The following is a 14,905-nucleotide window of genomic DNA, read 5'->3' on the forward strand; positions in this document are numbered from 1 at the left end:
TTTTTTTGCACCTTAGCTTTTTCATAGTTCAATTCTTACAACTTTGCTTCTGTCTCGATTTTTTTTTTGATTGTCAGTTTTTTAAAGATTTTTATTACTTAACACAGAAAAGTGAGCTCGGGCCTCCCCAGTGCGAACGCAATGTAAAACTGTGGATTTGTATCTAGAAAGGGGGCGGGGGTAGAAACAGCAAGGCAGGCTCAGTACAAAGCCCTACCCAAATCATTCCCTCCAACATTTCTAGGTTTGCATCCTCAGATTTTTTCCCCTTAATGTCAATAGCTTGGATGTAATCAAGTATCCCTAGAACCAATGTATGTACTAGATTCGAAATGCATGAAAAAAATGATTTCAGTGTGTCAGCCTATTTGGGGGCCTTCCACAGGGATTGTGGGAAAGATAAAGGCAGTGATCTATTTGCAGGTGTGTGTGATTAACACAGATACTCTTCCGACTGAGAATTTTTTTATTCTAAATATTTGTTCAAATAGTACCAGACAATTTGAAATCAATAAACTGTGTCGAGTTGGAGGGCTGCGGCTGTTGAGAAATGAGTAACGGGTGTGTCTACCCATGAAGGACATTTTGCGGTCTTGATCCTTTACATCAACTACAAACACCAGCCACGGTTACAACTGTTCAAAAACTACTCTCTTAACTAATTCAGACCAAGGGGGACTAAAGAGGTGAAATGTGGACCCCAGGGCCTGGGAGCGCGTTCCGAAGCTGGCTGGAGAATTCTACAAATATACACATAAATACATTAAGACGAGGATAAATAATCAGAGAAACGAAATGACTCGCTTCAAATAATAAATACAGATTGTTGAGTCCGATGCAATCCTTACGGGACGGGAAGGAGCATATAAATTAAGGTGTCCGCAACTAGGCTAGACCCAGGCCAGGCCCGGAGCTCTCCAGGCTCCGGTCCCCCTGCAGAGCCCGCTGCCGATGGCTCTCAGACTTACCTTCGGGACACCATTACCAGATTAGAGTCCCTCGGTCCGCTGTACATGGCACTGTCGGGCTTACAGAGGACAATCCTTGCGGCTGATTTATGGCAAGTCACCCAAAGGAGGACGCGCCAGGAGGGGAGGCCCAGTCTCCCGTGCCTCGGCCGCTGTTGGCCCGAAACCAGGGAGGCTGCGACCCTTGCTAGGGTGAGGGAGGAGTCACCCGCTGCCCTGCGGGCCCCGCCCGCCACCCCCGCCACCAAAGCAAAAGAGGTAATTGGGCCACTACTTCGGGCCGTTGGCGGCCGCTACAGATGCGTCAGTTTGGGGGCCTCGGGCAGGCGTCCCTGAGACGAGTGGTGGGCCGAGAGATCTGTGTAAGTGGGATGAGGGTCGCACGGTCCATGGTGGTGGTTGCCGGGAATCTGCGCGGCGCAACTGTAGTCCACGCTGGCCGAAGACGGGTGCGAGAGGTGGCCCAGGTTGAAGACCGGCCCGGACGCGGGCGCCATGGAGTCGACGAAGTTACCACCCACGTACACCGGGCTGCCCTGCAGGTTGGCGCTGGCGAAGCCGCCGCCGTTGCTCGCCATGGGGTGGGGCTCGAACTCGGGTGCCGCGTAACGCTTCTGCTGTGGCAGGCAGCTGCTGAGCGGCGCCGTGTAGGCGGTCAGGCCGTACATGTTGGGCTGAGATTTCGCGAACGCGGGAGGCGAGGGCGCATCGTAGGCTAGGCCCGGCACCGGCGGCAGCTGACCGGAGTAGGCCACGTGGCCGGCAGAGCCGCCGAGCGGCGGGCTGCGCTCCGGCGACTGACCGGCTGGAGAGTGCAGGATGCCCTTGGCCTTCTGGTCCTTCTTGTACTTCATGCGCCGGTTCTGGAACCAGATCTTGATCTGGCGCTCGGTGAGGTTCAGCAGGTTGGCCATCTCCACGCGGCGTGGCCGGCACAAGTAGCGGTTGAAGTGGAATTCCTTTTCCAACTCCACCAGCTGTGCACTCGTGTACGCCGTGCGCACCCGCTTGGACGCTGGGCCCGGCGGGCTCTTGTCCTCGCAGCTCTCTCCTGGAGAGGAGGGAGAGAGAGGGGCGCTGAAAAGGAGAGGTGGAGACACCCAGGGGTGGAAGGGGTGCTTCCCTTGTTCCCTCCTCTTCCTTCTCCTCCCCCCACTTTAATCCTGGCTGGAGTCGGGGAGGAGCTGTTTGGAAGGTGAGATTCTAAGAAGAAACTCACCAGCCCCAAGCCTACTAATCAGTCGCACCTGAAACCCCCATCTGCCGCCTGAGGTTGATCCCCTCGGTCCAACCCCTCCCCTCCCAAAGGCCGTGGAGGAGTTTAATGGGAGACTAGTAGCAGCTGGTAAGGCCTCTGCTCTATCAAAGAGGGGCCAGACTTCTTTGAACACTCCTCCTAGCCTCTGCTGGGGGAGGGGAGTGAGGGAACAGTCCCAGCCTGCCTTGCTCAGGGGCTGGCTCCTGGGCAATGTACCCAGGAAGCCTGGACTGAGGATGGAGATCTTAGCACCTCACTCCAGCCCAGCTGCACCCAAAAGCTTTGTATCCAAATGCAGGGAGATGATAATCCATAAAATTACTGCCCCAGAGTTTTGGAGGATACAAGGCTAGGCTGGGAGCATTTGAGTATTGCAGTGCTAGTACCAGCAGTCTCAACACTGGTTTCCACCACCCCTGCCACCTCTCAGCAGCTTGTCCACTCCCTCACTGGGAAGACAAATGGATTTCTCCTGGGAGGGAGGGCCTGTGCCTGCAGCTGGGAAGGAGGGGCAGGAGAAGGAGCTTACAGGCTGGAAGATATACTTTCCCTCTAGGAGCAGCAGCCCCAGAGAGCAGCAGGCAAACTAGAGACCTGATAACAAGCTAGCTACATCCCAGGCTGCAGAGTGGCCCTGAACCTGCAAGCAAGTTCATCTACCTGAAGATAAACCACATCAGAGAACACAAGGCCAGAAAATTTCAGGAATTGAGCAGGCTGAGAAGAGAGAGAGGCAGCAGGCCTCAGAGCTCCTGTCCCTGTTCCTCTGCCACATACACTGACCGGAGCTACAGAAGATCTTCTCAACTCTAGGGTCTCCCTTTCCAGGGAGAGAAACACAAGGCTGCCCCTGTTTCAGAGCCTATCCTCTTCTCCTAGGATATGCCCCTCCCTATTATGGATTTGCCGGGATGGGGAGAGTTGGGCTGGGGGTAAAGCACTTAGGAGGGTTCTTAACATAGCACTTCATAGACTTTAGTTCTTATTAACTTAAGAGCTGGGAATTCATGTGATGTGGAGTGCATAGCCACCTGGGCTCAGGGAATCATACCTGTCTTCAAGTTTTGAAGAGCTATTGGATGAAAAAAGGAGCTGAGTTATGGCCAGCAGCCCAGGAAAGCAGTTATTAGGTCAGTATAAGGAAGAGCTGTCTATTAATAACTATGAGACTTGCCCAGCTATGGCACCAACAGCCTGGAATGGAAGTGAGTTCCCTGTCACTGTAAGGGTATGACCCCCAGTAAGGAACACTAAAAAGAAGGGACATTTCTGTATCAGTAGGAGTTTAGACATATGGCCTCCAAGGTTGCACTTGCAGCCTGAGTTTCTTGGTTCCTAAGTAAGCTGGCTTCTTGGGGTCAGTGTGGTGGGGATTTAGTCCAGGGCTAAGCTCCCTCTGAGAGCTACCTGCAGTGGCACAGCTGTTCTTCTGCTTGGAGTTCTGCCGGGACTCTTTCATCCAGGGGAAGATCTGCTTGCTGATGGTGGCTGAAGAGCCAGAAGCATTGGGACCACCCTTGGCCTTCTTGGCAGGCACTCCACCTCCGGGATTGGTGGGTGAGGATGGGGGCAGGGTTGGTGGTGGAGGAGGGGGCTGTGGTGGCTGCTGCTCTGAGTTCAGACCAGGAGGCTGACTGCCACCACCCCCACCTTGGCTGTTGCCAGTGCCAGGCCTCATGCAGCTGCCATTGAGTTCAGCCCCTTTGTGGGATGGTGCTCGCAGAGGTGCAGAGCTCTGGATAGAGCAGGCAGAACCTGGGTAATCAGTGTCCAGGGAGTTGGCAGCAGCAGGGGGTGGATAAGGCTGGTGAGGAGCACTGTAGCCATAAGTGTCAGTGGCTTTGCTGTAGCCATAGCCTCCAAAAAGTCCTGGGTTTTCATAGTAAGCAGCCTTCTGCATCGTGCACTCAGGAAGCTCCAGGGCCTGCTGACCCTGCTCAAATAACATTGACCACCACTGTCTCCTTCACTGCCACCTCCAATGTCTGCCAAATCCTGAGAGAGCTGGGGCAGCCCCAGGCTCCAGTAGACCTGCAGAGAAGAAAAGTGAGAGGACCCAGCAGGACTGTCATTGGCAAGACCAATCAATATAGAGGGACTAGCTTAGGCTCTCTGCTTCTCACCCACTTCATAGTGGGGAATCTGGAATTTTATGAAATCTGACCCTTGGAAAAGTCAGAAGGTATTCCTCATAAGCATAAGAAAAGACATCTTCTTCTCTAGCTACATCCAAAGAAAGGGACTTTTCATTTTTTCCAGATATAATTTTCTTTCTCCAAGAATGTCAATTTAGCATTTGAAACTGCATGGAAAAGCACTTACGGTCTTATACACTTTAATGGCTGATTCTCCCACTTGACTTTGAGCTCCTTGCAGGCAGGGATTGTGTCCTATTTATTAATATATTCCTAACATCTAGCCCAGAGCCCCAGATGTAGTAAGTGCAATAAATGCTTATTGAATGAGTGAATGAATGAATGAATCAATCAGTCAATCAATCAACCACGGGGCCATCTCAGGGTTTTGATGGGCAAAAGAAAGCCACATAACCCACTCAGAATAGCCAGAGCTCTCAGAAAAAAGTATCTCCCCCACCTGGTTTCAGAATCTCGGCATCCTTCATGAAGACCCAGATAGTCCACTTTCTGGTGACAGGGTGAGAATCAGCCCAGTTAACTCTGTAGGTCAGCACTGTGAGAAATCCACTAGGAGATAAAAACCAAGAAGAGGACTTAAAGACTTCGCCAGACTTATTTTGAGGCTAGAAAATGTTTCTTCTCTTTCATCTACACTACACTTTCTAGACTCCTAACTTGATCCCCCACTACTTTTAAATGGATACCACTGAAAATGGGTGAAGAGATTTAGAATTTGAAATTCAGGGAGCATGGATAAGTGGAGAATGCTTTATAACTATCACTTTTTATTCTCTATCTATTGTGCAGATATTATTTACCTCTGCTCTGCATCATTCATTCTACCACCACCATCTAACTCACAACCAGTGAGAGAGCCTCTTTTGGCATAATGAATGGACCCAGAATTAGAATTAGAAAGAGGGAAAAAACACCTAAGAAAAATTCTACTACCCCTTTTGTGTCCTCTGACTGTTGACAGAGATTTCCCTTCTCACCCACCCTCCCCATTTTCCTGAAAGGGTCCTAAGGAGTTAAAGTATAACTAATACCATTCAACTACTTTTGTCTACTTGATAAAGAAAACTCACTGGTCAGCTCCCTGGCCTTAATTCTTGATCTCTCCTTTCAGGCAACTTTTCTTCCCCACAACTCCCTGTCTTACATCACGGTCATCAAGGTGGGCCACATTATCTAGACAACTTATGTGGCCTAATGGATTTGACCACTAGCACCAAAACCGCTTCCCAGTCACTCATTTCCCCTTGACTTCACCAAAAAGCCTAACTGGATTTTAAAAAATTAATCAGCCCTGGCCAGGTGGCCCAGTCAATTGGAGCATTGTTGCCCACACAAGGAAATGTCGTGGGTTCAATTCCTGGTCAGAACACATACCTAGGTTGTGGGTTTGATCCCCAGTCGGGTCATGTGTGAGAGGCAACTAATAAATGTTTCTCTCCATCTTTCTTGCTCTCTCACTAAAATCAATAAAAACATATCCTTGGGTGAGGATTTTAAAAATAATTTTAAAATAAATTAAAAATTACTCATACTAGCCTTTGGTACTATTACTGCCCATTTTTGTTCTAAAATATAAGTGAATATTCCATTTATCTTGATAGGATGCCCTTCTCACTAGGATAGTACAATACCTGGATGTTATATTTTAGGAATTGTTTCTACAGTTGTTATTAAAGGTATGCAATTGGGGCATCTACTCAACAAAGCTGATCTTAATCTTTCTTTCAATTCATTCTCTATATTCCCTGATTCTTAGAGTTACTAATTATCAAATGGACAGCTACCTCCTCATCATACAACTAATATTCATATGTCCCCTGGCAAAGGCACCAGGTACTCTGAGTTTGCTTAAGTTTCTGTACTATTCTGGGATCCTGCTTCCAGTCTTAAACTTTGGGCTCCCTGGATGTCAAAATGGCCACATTTGACTCTGTGACCAAGAGAATTTGCTGCTGTTTCTGTCATTCCACTTACAACAGTGGAAGGAAAACATCCCCCTCTTGCCTCCCAGGTTGACCAAGTTATCTTGGTAGGTGTACCAGTCATATTTAAAAAGGTTCTTTAGGAACCGACCAGGTCTTTGAAACAGATGACTTCACATGTGTATTTGTTCCTATGGCATATTCCTAGAAAACACACTGTGTACAGATGTCAAAAGTGCAAATAGTGGGCAGCCTCATGGGTAACCACGGAGTCTGTTCTCTGTTTTCACTGAATTCAGGGATTTCAAGGCACACACAATGGTGGTTCACCACCCCAATGTCCACTTCCCTTGCAGCCATGGCAGCAGCCCCCTCCTAAATGGGAAGGACTTTGCTGTCTCCCCCAAACCCCAAAATATATAGTGCCCTAAAGAAGCCACCCCTCCTAAAACAGAACCTGAGAATATTGTCACAAAACTGGTTTAAAAAACAAAACAAAACAAAACAGGGTTATTTCTTTCCAGAAATCCCTACTCCTTGTGAACTCTGCCTGAACCTAAAAAGCAGGAATGGGTCATAAATCACTTGGACAATGGTCAACTGTTCAGTGGCTCATCTTTTCGACCACCCCCCACCCTTTCTTTAAGGCTTTCTTTTCTCACCCTTTGGTACCTCTGCTCATTTGGGCTCTGGGACCCAAATGCCTTGGGGTGAAGACAAGCCCCTGTAGGGGGAGGGGCAGTCTTCCAAGTCCTCCGCAGCCCTGTTCTCTCGCTCCTGCTCCCCTCCACTCTCCCCCCCCCCCCCAGACCAGGGAACCGGCGTGGCAGCCACCCCAGCCCCCTCTTAGGGAAGGGGCGCCAAAAGGGGGTCGAGATCATCCCTTCTCAAGCTCCCGAGAAGCCGACGGAAGGAAAGCAGCCTCTAAGCGACCACCGCCCTCCGGCTCCCCGGGCCGCGTGGGCCTGCCGCACCCACCGTGCCTCCAAAACAGCCGAATCCAGATACTTGCTCACTGCACTTAATTCTGCCCGGGATCAATACCTAATATGATACCGAATAAACAAAAGGCGCTCACAGCGGCCAGGGGACGGGGTTATTAAGCAGCTGGAGCTCTCACGGTGCATATCAATGCACCTGTCATTGTGGTTTGTAACAAAATTTATGACTGCGAGCGCGGCGGCAGTAAACGCTTCAGTAAGGAATGAAAAGAAAAACACTTCCCCAGGCCCGGCACTTTTCAGAAGTGGAAAACGGACTGGACGTAGGAGGAAGCGCCGCAAAAGAATGCCCTACTCCGCACTTTTCCCGGCCCGCGCCCCCGGAGCAGGGCGACTATATAAAGTGGCCGGTGCCGCTTCTCGGAGCAGCTCTGCCGCGCGGCCAGACGCGGGAAGGGATGCGCGCAGCCTCGCGGGGCCCGAAGACCTGCTGCTGCCGCCCGCTGCCTGGGTCGGGGACGAGGACGCCGGAAGGCTCGCCCATGGGTCGCACGGAGGCTGGCCGGGCGCTGGGCTACCCGCCGCGGCCCCGCAGGAAGGGCGAGGGGCTTGGGGATGGAACTCGCGGCCGTCTCCGGGCTGTGACCGGCACTCACTGGTCGTAAATCACGGATAGGCAGAGTCGGGCGTGCAAGTTGAAAGAGAAGAGGGAGGCGGTGGTGTGCTGGTCGCTTCTGTCAGTCTCACATTTTTCTAAGGTTCGTTCTAGTTGCCCTCGGCTCCTCTCCCTGTTTTGCCTAAACCAGGACCTTGGAAGCCCCCAGATCTCTTCTGGCAGGCGTGACTCTCGCTGGGTAACCCCATTAACTCACTGGAACCATGCAAGGGTTCTTCCCTCCTGTCGGCTTCGCTGCTTTGGGATTTTGTAACTCCTTTCGGGTGTGCTCGGAAAGGGGATATATTTCTCTCACAGCTTTCTGCCCAAGTTCTCCTGCTCTCTCAGCCCGAGCCTCTTTTGCCCTATGGGGAGCCCTGGATGGGCCTTCTAAATCACTCTTATTTAGCCCAGATAACTCAGCACGGAATACACCCCGCATTTAAGGCACTGGGCTCACCCCATTAAAGCGCCATAAATTTGAAGGCCGATGATCGGTTATCATGTAACCGCGGCTGTTCACACTGAGGTGATCCACTTCAAAGCCGCCCTTTGTTTTATGTCTTGATGTATGAATCCTGAGATGGCTACCTTGAGGTGCAGCACAGATGAACATGTAGTGGAAATTACTTTTTTAAAATCATGTCACTCACCACAAATGTGTGTATGAGCATGTATATGTGTTTTTTCAAATTTTTGCCTCTAACTCTTTTTGTAGGCTCTTCGGGTTCCTTTTGATACTCTGTTCAGGCGGATCTGGAACAAAACGGAAAACTCTAAGTGGCAGCCGGTACTTACAAACACATGTGGAGAGGCTTTACCCTCTTTAAGGGTGTCATAATCAATGTGAATATTGTAAAATGTGACTGCGGCCATTCAGGGTGCCTTCTCTCAGGCAAAAAGAGACCCGTGGCTCCTGGGGAACAAGAATCCTTTAACACCAAAATCCTTGACCGGTGGGAAGAAGGGGACTTGTACCTGAGGGAAGGATCACACCCTTAGCCAGGGGGTAGGCCGAGTGTGTCAGAGGCACAGAAAAACTAGTCCCTCTCCTCCTGCTCCAACCAAGCTTTAAATCCTCCAGGTCAAGCCCACCCTTCTAATAGCAGAAAAAGGGACTGCACAGAACTGGAGTGGGAGGGAGGCTACAGCATAGCACCAGAAAAGGTCGGGAATTATGTAGATGGGCCTGGGTGAGCCCCAATCAATGGTTGCCCAGGCAGCCCAAGTAAAGTGGGAACTGGGTACTATTTCTCGGTTTGTACATTATACATTGATGATTTCCCTGAGTTTACTGTATTCCAGTAAGAACCGGCCACATTCCTGACCTGGGTTGCCCACACAACTGCTTAGGGGTCAGGCTGCAAACTGCCTAAGAAACAAACTTTCCTCTTACCTTTACCCCAAAACAGATGGAGCTGCCCACTATTGCCGGAGCTCAGTGGGTACCTGCCCTGTCAGGTTAAAGTAGAGACACAATCCCCCCACTTGCATCTGCCCTGTGCAATTTGTCGACTCAGTAGTTTGCAAACACTAAACTGAGCTGGGAAAGCCCCACACAAAGCGTTCCAGGCCCTTTTAAAGACCAGAGCGAGCAGCCATAAGCCTTTGAAGTGACCTTTGGCTCACTCGGCAATAACTCACCCTTAATGAACACCCAAAGGAAGCGCCTCGGAGAGATCCCGGCCGGGTAGAAATCCTAACATCACGCCTGGACTTCAGCTTCCCAGCGGGCCGGGATCCAGGGGGTCCACTCTGCTAGGCAGGCCCCAAGGGCTTCTCGATGAGGCGCGATGTACCCGGACCCAATGACCGGACCAGCAAATTCCAAAGCCGATTTATATGATATATTCACATGGACGGATGTCAACTTTTGCCACTTGATTTTTTTATTTATTTATTTTTAGGAAAAAGTGTTCCTTAAAAGTAGGAACTCCCCCTCAGAAGAAGGGCTAAATTGGGAACCCACCCAGAGCCATGATCCCTGGATGCAGGTAGATAGATTTCATTTTCCCAGATGCGGAGGAACAGGGTAAGTTTGTGACTGGGTATTGGGGTGTTCTACACGCTCTGGGCACAAGAGGCTTGGGGAAAGAAAAGAGGACCCCAAGGCGGACAAAGATGGGCCACCCAAAGCTCCCACCACCTTCTCCGGGGCTCCCTCTCCAGTGCACCCACCATCCAGCCCCGGTGGACTTCAGCCTCTTGCTTGTTCAGAATCGAAGACTTAACACAGCTGGCTCTGGTCCACCAGCTCAAATACCTTTCCACAGCCAGAAACTGGGAGAGCAAAACCCCTCGAAGGGCTGTCAAAGAGGAGCTGGTCCTAGGCAGGCCCGCTGATACCTCACCCCCTACCATTCCATTACCCAGGAAAAGTCTTTAGGATAGGGAGCCTTTAGGATAAGGTGCGGATTATTGAAATTTTCGGGAAGTTATAAGTGAGTGCTCCATGGGGCCAAATGAAATGCTGCTCGTAGTAATTGGATTCAGCTGACTAAGTTGGCAGGCGCGCAGCTCCAAGGCAGCAAGCGAAGAAAAATGTCCAGTGACTTTAAGTTCTGATGAAGCCAACCACAGGCGATTGACAAAACAACTTTACTGCTCTGCTTTGATGGCAACTCCCCTGGAAGTCAGTCCCTCTCTCGCTAGTGCCCAGTCCCAGCCTAGGCTAAGGGAGTACTCCTTGCTTTGTGGGTTCCTTCCCCATAAAGGCCCAGTCTGACTCAACCCTGTGGCATTCCCTTGAGCATGGAGCCCTTTATTGGGACCCAGGTTGCTCCTCTCTCAGGCTGTGGTCTCCGGAAAGACCCAGGATGGATTATCCTGTCCTCCCCAAGCCAGCAGCCACAGGACATAGTAAACAAAAGGATGGATGGGATGCTGGAGTCAAAATATAATTTAGCTTTCTTCCTGGCTCTTTGGGGAGAAGGACTCAGAAGCCCGAAACCTTTTCTCTGCCACTCTTGCAGTCAAAACCCTAGATTAGTGAGGGGGAGTATGGAGGAGATTCCTAAACTCTTCTGGGTAGTTTGGGGGTTCTCTTGAATTTGGGGAGAGAATCTTGAGTGGTACTTTAACCTTCCAAGAAAAAAATTAAGCCAAGAACAAGAGATAAAGGCCTATGTATGTGGAGCTAGCTCCCAGAACAATGCAGGGAGCTGGCTGGCCACAGAGTTTATTTTAAATACATATAAATCAACCTGCCTGCGCCCAGCCGGGCAGCCCAAGACACTGAATTAATATGATGCTCCATCTTACTTTGGCGTGACAGTGTAAAAAAAAAGTTTCTTTTTATTCATTTTCAGCCCAATCTCATAACTGCACATTTACCCCCCAAATACTTCCTTCAACCCCCAACCCCCTCACTGACCGACTCTTCAAACTGCCACCTTCCTCTCCCCCACACCATGCCACCGGCCACCCTTCAAGTCTGGCAAGGTAGTGTGTCCTCCTAACCTTTGGGTAGGCGGGGAGCATTCCCACAAAGCGAGCCGTATTACGATTAATCACCGTCCTCGATGTATATGTAGAAGTGTATCTAGGTCTGCGCAGGCTGCCTCAACAATTGGCAATAATCAAGATCACAGATTACACAAAATAAATCATATTTAGTATCCCACTCAGGGCAGCAAGCAGCCCCCTGCCCAAAGATTTCCATTTTGTCATGCAATTGCTTACCTGGATCCCAATTTATCATAAACCCGGTGTCCTCGGCCTCAGAGTGGGCGCCAGTGGGGGGCAGAGCTAGCCTTCCCCCTTTGTCTGCAGACAACACTGTCCCAACCCTGGTCTTGCGTGCTCGCTGACGCGGCCATATACCCGAGCACACAGAATTCCCGGTAGAACGGAACCAGGCTGAGGTTCAACTACCAATAAACGCAGGAGGAACGAGTTCGTAGTCCCCAGGCTGGCTTCGCCTGCTCCGCGCGCCCGACGGTCCACCCGCCCGCCTGTCCGCTCACAGGCCCAGAGCGGTGGCTACTCGTGCCCCCACCCACTCCTGGGTTCCTGCCCAGCCCTCCCAGGCCCCCCAGAGCTCGGGGGTTTGTTTTGCTTTCGGAATGTGGTCCTTTCTGGATTTGGAGAGAGCCCCGGAAACCCCCTCATAGTCGGGAAACACAGACGCTGCCTTCAAATGCCAGCATATTTGTTCACGTGACCCCGGGGGAAGATTGTACTGATTGAGACTGAAACTTTTACACCATCCAGCCCCCGGAGCACAGCCCGGCCTGGGGGCTGGGAGGATGGGCAGGAGGCGTGGGATCTGGGCCCCTTCCCAGGGGCAGACATTGGCGGGTATGAGGGTGAAGGAAAGCCCTCATCTCGCTGCTCTGGACAGATGTAGTTCCAGTCCGGCTGCTGGCAGTGAGTGGGGGCGCTGGGAGTCTCTCCTCCTATGACCCCTGACCCTGGTCTGGCCTTCCCAGAGACTAGTCCCGGGATGGAAATTTTAGAGGCTGCCTGTCGTAAAGGCTTCTCCGCAGGCGGCTGTAGAGCATCAGATGCTCAGGGTTCCCTTGGCTCCCCGTCTGCACCCAAGTTCCCGCTTCCTCAGGCACCGGGGCAAGGTGCCGCCTAGGCTACCGAGCACTTTTCCCCTTCTTTGGGCGAGGCAATTACGTAGCAGCACAGTTTAGGCTCCAGCCCTAGGGTTGGAGCCTCCGGGGCACAGACGTGGCCCGTTATCTCACCACAACTACCACATTACCACTGCTTGAGGCCTTGGTTCCCCGGCACACGCCGCAGACAAGACACCGCTCTGAGAGCCAGAACAGGCGCGCATATGCAGCCTGCCAGGACCCGGAGCGGTTCCGGAGCTGTTCCCCTCTGCACCTTTCTCACTTCACCCTGGGTCCTGCGAGGCCTGGAGTGACAGAGGTGCTGAGCTGCCGTTTGCCATGACCTGTGAGCCTCCGGATCTGGGCAGTGCCCGCTGATCTCACGGGCTGCGACTGCAGGACTGCACAGCCGGCGGTGCCTTCCCGCTTCCTGCGGCACCTTTAAGAAGGCGCGAGCCAGATTTATCTGGGGTAGGAGGGAACTTTTGTTTTAGAAATATTAAATCAAGACAGTTTAGCAGCACTCTTTGAGAGGTCGGTGAAATTCACGGTTACAATTCTGCATGTGGTCGAGAGTGTTAAGCGGCGGCGGGCAGGCGGGAGCCTGCTTCTGGCCTTCCAGCGAGACTCCTCGCCTCACCCCGCCCCGCCTGCACCCCGGGATCCCACACCACGGAGGGGTCTCCACCCTTTTCCCCGAAGTCTCCCTTTCATGGCCAGCTCTGATTCTCAGCGGCAGTGGGAATGGAGCAGATGCTCCTTTGCTGCTCGCAAGGTCTCCGAAGGGCGGGCGAATGCGCTCTGCAGCCGAAAAGAGCCTGGGGAAACGGGGTAAGGTTCTCCGCATCCCCACTCCAGAGGCTGGGAAAGTCCCAGAGGGCAGGTCGAAGCTCCAGCCCCCAGACCTGTCAGCCGGCCCCTTCTTTTGTTCACCTGGCTGGGCCTGGCTGGAGGCCCACTCGGGAAGCCTCACGGAGCTGGACCGTGGGTGCCCCATTCCACCCCCGCCAGGAGGACCCCGCCCCCTAGCCTCCCACCAGGGGCAGCAGCCGGCCCGCAGCAAGTGTTAATCTCCAGCCAAAGAGGGGGGCCCCTTTGCGGGAATTTGTCTCCAGGAAAGGATCTAAGCCTTCTTCAATCGGAGCATATGTTCATAGAGCAATAAACCGGAAAGATTTACAGTCCTCGCCCGGCCCCCAACAGCCTCGCACCCTTTCAGGAATTACTTACGATGATTTATCACACCAACCCGGGCAATTGTCACACTGATAAAATAGCCCGGGCCGGTGCCCGCCAAGCCCGGGCCTTGGGAGGCTGTTGGCTGCCAGGCTGCCAGCAGGGCTAGAGAGGCGGGTTATTTTTGTTGTTGTTGTTGTTGTTGTTGTTGTTGTGGGTTCCTCTCCCGGCCTACCAGGAAATGTGAAGTTCGGCTGGAGTGGGTGGGGTTGGGGGTGGGAGGGGAGCCAATTCTCATTGAGAAAAAGGCGAGTAACTCGGAGAAAGCGCCCGGAATCAGCACTAGAGTCACTTGCAAAGCACATAAACATTTGTCATCTTTGAATAATTGAATTAATGTGTTATTGTTTGAATGTATAATTCATAACGGAGGAAACTTTGTCTCTGTCTGACGAAGAAATATACACACACCAAAAAAAAAATAAAAAAGAAATCAAAAGACACACAGTCCCCAAACAACCACCGAGAGCAGCTAGCCTCCGGTGGCAGAAATCATCCTCAAAGCCAAGAGAGGGAAGGGGGTGAATAAAGAGGCTTTCCTTCCCGGCATCCTGGCTGGAGTTGTGAGCTAGAGGAGAATGCCCGCAGCCCGAAGCCCCTAGCCCCTGTCTCCGCACGCTGGGGGTGCGCTGGGGCGGGATGGGAGCAGAGTGGGTCTGGGACCTAGAGTCTCCTTACAATGCAGAAGAAAAAAGGCTGAAAAGGGAGCAAGCGAGAGATACAGCCTTTGCATCTACCTCTGGCCTCTCCTGCCTGTCCCCTCGGCCAGGTTTCTGCTAGCCCCAGGGTCTCCCACTCCGGAGGCAAGGACTTCATTAACCTACCTTTATTTTAGATCACCGCCCCCCCCCCCCCGCAAAAAATAAAAAATAAAAAAATAAAGAGGAAAAAAGGAAATCTCCTTGCTGGGATGACAGAAGCATCAGAGCTTGTGTGGAGAGGGAGGGGAATGGGAGAAGCAACTCGGAAATCATTATCTGTTGGTTAAAACCTGCCTGGGGTAAAATTTCAACTCGATTTTATAGCCTCCTATTATGACGCAAAGAAAAATTTACGACCCTCGCTTGAAAAGAGGGCTGGGGCCTTTTCTCACCGGTTTAAGAATAGGCGGCAGATGCCGTGACAGCGACCATTGTTCCCGGTAGACACAGGCGACCGGGCAACCTCGGCCCCGCGTGCGCCAGGCGCGTCCCCCCGCCGGCCAGTT

General features: G+C 52.0%; 1 protein-coding gene across 1 annotated transcript; it reads right to left on the reverse strand.

The window, feature by feature from the left end:
* HOXD3 (homeobox D3) lies at positions 1-9,008 on the reverse strand. The gene is made up of 4 exons (XM_028510002.2): positions 8,554-9,008; positions 4,822-4,931; positions 3,634-4,257; positions 1-2,019 (listed from the first exon to the last, which is right to left on the reverse strand). The coding sequence occupies exons 3-4, from the start codon at positions 4,172-4,174 to the stop codon at positions 1,262-1,264; spliced, it is 1,299 nt and encodes a 432-aa protein (XP_028365803.1). The 5' UTR covers positions 4,175-4,257; positions 4,822-4,931; positions 8,554-9,008; the 3' UTR covers positions 1-1,261.
* Positions 9,009-14,905: the final 5,897 nt, after the last annotated feature.

This window comes from Phyllostomus discolor, chromosome 4 (assembly GCF_004126475.2).
Source record: "Phyllostomus discolor isolate MPI-MPIP mPhyDis1 chromosome 4, mPhyDis1.pri.v3, whole genome shotgun sequence".
Lineage (NCBI taxonomy): Eukaryota > Metazoa > Chordata > Mammalia > Chiroptera > Phyllostomidae > Phyllostomus > Phyllostomus discolor.